The following is a 5,000-nucleotide window of genomic DNA, read 5'->3' as shown; positions in this document are numbered from 1 at the left end:
TCTGTCTGTCTAACTATCTGTCTATCTATCCTTCTATCTATCTGTCTGTCTATCTCTCTGTCTGTCTATCTATCCATCTATCTATCTGTCTGTCTGTCTATATATCTATCTGTCTGTCTATCTATCTATCTATCTCTCTATCTGTCTATCTGTCTATCTATCTGTCTGTCTGTCTGTCTGTCTATCTATCCTTCTATCTATCTGTCTGTCTATCTATCTGTCTGTCTATCTGTCTGTCTATCTATCTGTCTGTGTGTCTGTCTATCTGTCTATCTATCCATCTATCTATCTGTCTGTCTGTCTATATATCTGTCTGTCTATCTATCTATCTATCTATCTATCTATCTATCTATCTATCTATCTATCTATCTATCTATCTATCTATCTATCTATCTATCTATCTATCTATCTATCTATCTATCTATCTATCTATCTATCATCTGTCTGTCTGTCTGTCTGTCTGTCTGTCTGTCTATCCATCTATCTATCTATCTGCCTGTCTGCCTGTCTATATATCTGTCTGTCTGTCTATCTATCTATCTGTCTTTCTGTCTGTCTGTCTGTCTGTCTATATATCTATCTGTCTGTCTGTCTGTCTATATATCTATCTGTCTGTCTGTCTGTCTATATATCTATCTATCTGTCTGTCTGTCTATATATCTATCTGTCTGTCTGTCTGTCTATATATCTATCTGTCTGTCTGTCTATATATCTATCTATCTGTCTGTCTGTCTATATATCTATCTGTCTGTCTGTCTGTCTGTCTATATATCTGTCTGTCTGTCTATCTATCTATCTTTCTGTCTGTCTATCTGTCTGTCTGTCTATATATCTATCTGTCTGTCTGTCTATATATCTATCTATTTTGAATGAAAACATCTGATAAATGAATAAATGTATATTTCAAAAGCATGTAAAGTTGCTCATATTCAGATGAAGTGAATCGCTGGCGCTGGATTGGGAGTGACTGTGTTTGTCTGTGTAGATCACTATGTAGTGCTCAACCTTCGTCGGGATGGTAAAGTCATCAGCACTAAGGAGACGAAGGGAGCGAGTGGAGCGAACGCCGCGTGGAACACACCCTTTCTGTTCGACCTTCCAGCCGGAGACGCCAGTGCCCTGTCGCTGGAGCTCATCGTCACGCAGGTGTGTGTGTGTGTGTGTGATCTGCACTGATACTGGATATACAATCAGTAGTGTTGTGTGAAATATTATTACAATGTACGGCTGTTTTCTATGTGAATATATTGAAAAATGTATTTTATTCCTGTGATAATACCTGAATTTATTTAATTAAAAATACAGTAAAAATCACAAAATATTATTAGAAATTAAAATGGCTGTTTTCTATGTGAATATGTAGTCAAATGCAATTTATTCCTGTGATCAAAGCTGAATTTATTTCATTTAAAAAATACAGTAAAATCACAAAATATTAATGGAGTTTAAATCAGCTGTTTTCTATGTGAATATATAGTAAAGTGTAATTTATTCCTGTGATTTTCAGCATCATTACTCCAGTCTTCAGTGTCACATGATCCTTCAGAAATCACTCTAATATGATGCTCTGATGCTCAAGAAACATTTATGATTATTATCAGTGTTGAAAACAGTCGTGCTGCTTCATATTTCTATGGAAACTGTGATAACTCTTATCTTTCAGGATTCTGTGATATGATGTGTGACATCATGTGCATAACGTCTATTGAGACACATCATGTGATGTCACCGTCGGCTATTACACACAGCGTGAATGCTGCGGAAAACACACACACACACACACACACACACACACATCTAGTGATCGAAGCAGACACGCTAGACACACACACATCTAGTGATCGAAGCAGACACGCTAGACACACACACATCTAGTGTTTGTGTTTTCACACTCTTAAGTGTTAGCCGTACACTGCCCGATGTTTAGCTGAGATTACATTAGTTTACCACTTTATTCTGAGACAGTCGCGCATTTGTGATCCGTCTTTCGGAAACTTGTAGACTTTTGCCCTCATCGAAACAACAAGTACGAAAGTTCACACTCAGTCAATCAGATACTGTACATTTGAGGCATAAAGATTAATAAAAGAAAAGCATCAAACATACATTTCAAATGATAATAATGGTTAACATCAAAATGATAGTAATGAGAAACACATCAATGTGATAATGATTTCTTAACATATGATTGATTACATTTAATTAAATCATATTGAAGATCTATAATGATTGAATGATAAAACATAAGCAAGAGATTTAATCATTTTTTTCTTTTTCTGACTCATCACATCTAAAACGGGAAGAGTTTTGAGATTGACTGAATAAATAGATTTGACTAGAAATTTGAGGTATATTTTTACAGACTGGATCCGCGATTCACAGAAACAACGACTCCAGGCAGAGAACGGTGGATTTAGTTTTCAGTCTGTGTAGATATGCTGAATTATGGGGTAAAATCACACACTATATATTGTATTGACAACTCATCAATTAAATATTTACCATCGGATATTCTGCATAATTGGACGTTTTTAAATAAACACTGATAAAAGCGACACAAGTTTTAGAGCTGGACGATATGATGATATATAAGAGTGATATCATGGATTTACACCTATATTGTGTTTATATAAAGCGTTCACAGGCAAATTTGCTTTATGTTTTTCCCGGTGTGGAAATCAGGCTCATATAAACGTGAGGAAACACGACTCCTGCCGCATGTCCATATCCACGATCACCGGATCTCTGGTCAGTCGTAAGAAACTCTATATCGAGTCCAAGCTTTAGTTTAAACTGATAATTGTTTGTTTTACTCGTTTATTCACAGTTTCCTCTATTGACTCCAGTCACTCCGCTGCTCTTCCGCCACTCAGTCCGGCGAGGGAGTGTGTTCCCGTGGGAAAGTGACTCAGTGCATACTCTCTATAATGACATGGCTCTATTATTGATTGACAGGGAAGGCGATACACGAAGAGTTGCATTCTGGGCCGTGTTCTGATTGGCCAGGAGGGTTCTGATGTGGGAAGCCAGCACTGGAGGGAGATGTGCGACAGGGCGCAGGTGGAGACGGCGTATTGGCATGAGCTCCAGCCTCACGCCTCATAGGCCAGCAGCGTTTGATTGACACGCCCCCGAACCAATCAGATCGCTCCTGTGACAGCTCTGGAGGCCACTGACTGAGGAGCCTGGTTTGAGGAGACTTTGTGCTGAACTTGTTTGCAAATATCCCTGCAGGGTGTCATGATTAGTTAGTTAAAACATCAGATGATTTTGCACTAGTGAACGGATCAGTCCCAGACATCAACATAGTGTCGGCCCAGATCCGGCCCACATCTGGGCCCATATACAGGTGAAACTCGAAAAATTTGAATATCGTGCTAAAGTTCATTTATTTCAGTAATTCAACTTAAAAGGTGAAACTAATATATTATATAGACTCATTACATGCAAAGTGAGATATTTCAAGCCTTTATTTGTTATAATTGTGATGATTATGGCTTACAGCTTATGAAAACCCCAAAGTCAAAATTAGAATATTGTGAAAAGGTTTTCATAAGCTGTAAGCCATAATCATCACAATTATAACAAATAAAGGCTTGAAATATCTCACTTTGCAATGAGTCTATATAATATATTAGTTTCACCTTTTAAGTTGAATTACTGAAATAAACGAACTTTTGCACGATATTCTAATTTTTCGAATTTCACCTAAAAAAAGTTAACAAAATCTAATAAAAATGACAAAAACAGACAACAAAATTAATACAAACTTACACTAAATTTAAAATGAACATAAAATATAAAAGCTATAATAGTGATACTAAAATAACACTGGCGAATTTATTTCTTTAAAATGAGATAAAACAACATAATTCATAAACGAGTGTACCAGATGTGGGCCGGATCTGAAACTGCTGCTGTCTGGGGTCCCGATGCCGTAAACTAACACTAAAATGTATTCGATAATTGAAAAAAGAAATAAAATAAAATTAGTTGAAAAACATACTTTAGTTAGAAAATTAGAAATGTTGTCTTGGCAACAAACTAAATAAAGTACTAAAATGACTAATACTAAAACTGATCTTAATGGACTATCATGATTTAGTGGTATTAGTGCTGCTTGTAGTGTTTGTTTCACTAGTTTATCTTGTAACGGAATGACACGTCAAATGAAGGATGGCGGGTTGAAAGATTCCAGTTAAATTAAGCAAACGATTTCATTGATTTATTGTTTGTTTCACCTGTTGATCACTTCATGCTGTAGTTGCGATAAACTCTGCGTTGAAATGTGAGATCGCAAATCACATCTCGGAAACTAAGATGCAATCAAATATTCATGATTGGTTTTGGCCAAATTAAAAATCTGATGAAAAATGCAATGCATATCAGTTAAAGTGATAGCAGAATAATTTTATTTATAAATCTCCAAATGCTCATGGAAGTGTAGATGGAAGCCACAGACTGTATTTCAATGCAATTGCACGCATGCAGAATGGCCTTAATGTGTCTGTCGCTCTCTGAATATTTGTCTTTCTGCATTGGATCAAGATTTCAATGTGCAGACGGAGTGTATTCAGTGAAATCGAGAATGAACACACTGTAATGCAAACATGTGTTGAGCTAATGCCGGTTTAAAATAAATGAGCTCCGATATGAAAGAATGATAAAACATTATGTTGGAGTTTAAGCAATTGTAATGGAAAGAACAATATAGTTTTAAAGGTGCACCATGTGACTTCATTTATCTTCACCTTTAAAGTAGTCTTTAAATATTCTGGTGTTTTCGTGGTATATCACGTATTTTTCCACGTATCAGTTTATAGTGGTTTATTAAACTGTCAGAAGGGCATAGAATATAAAAACATTCTAATATCAAATACAAATTTGCTTTGAAAAATAGAGGTAATTAAATCAATTTATAACTTACAATTTAGTTAACAATGTAATCAAATGGAAATTCAATGAATCCTTTTATTTATTTGGCAAGTTTGCAGTTTAAA

At 35.7% G+C, this 5,000-nt stretch overlaps 1 protein-coding gene across 1 annotated transcript in view; it reads left to right on the top strand.

Moving 5' to 3' along the window:
- Window positions 1–3,299, top strand: part of LOC130103978 (synaptotagmin-16) — a 10,429-nt gene extending 7,130 nt beyond the window's left edge. The window contains exons 4-5 of the mRNA XM_056270336.1: window positions 986–1,146; window positions 2,956–3,299. Of these exons, the coding sequence (XP_056126311.1) occupies window positions 986–1,146; window positions 2,956–3,105 (311 nt within the window). The 3' untranslated portion in view covers window positions 3,106–3,299. The remainder of the gene's footprint in view (window positions 1–985; window positions 1,147–2,955) is intronic.
- Window positions 3,300–5,000: the final 1,701 nt, after the last annotated feature.

This window comes from Rhinichthys klamathensis, unplaced genomic scaffold (assembly GCF_029890125.1).
Source record: "Rhinichthys klamathensis goyatoka isolate OS25496 unplaced genomic scaffold, OSU_Roscu_1.1 h1tg000302l_1, whole genome shotgun sequence".
NCBI classification, from domain to species: Eukaryota; Metazoa; Chordata; class Actinopteri; order Cypriniformes; family Leuciscidae; genus Rhinichthys; species Rhinichthys klamathensis.
Note: the sequence above shows the minus strand (reverse complement) of the source record. Positions and strands in the feature narration are given on the sequence as shown.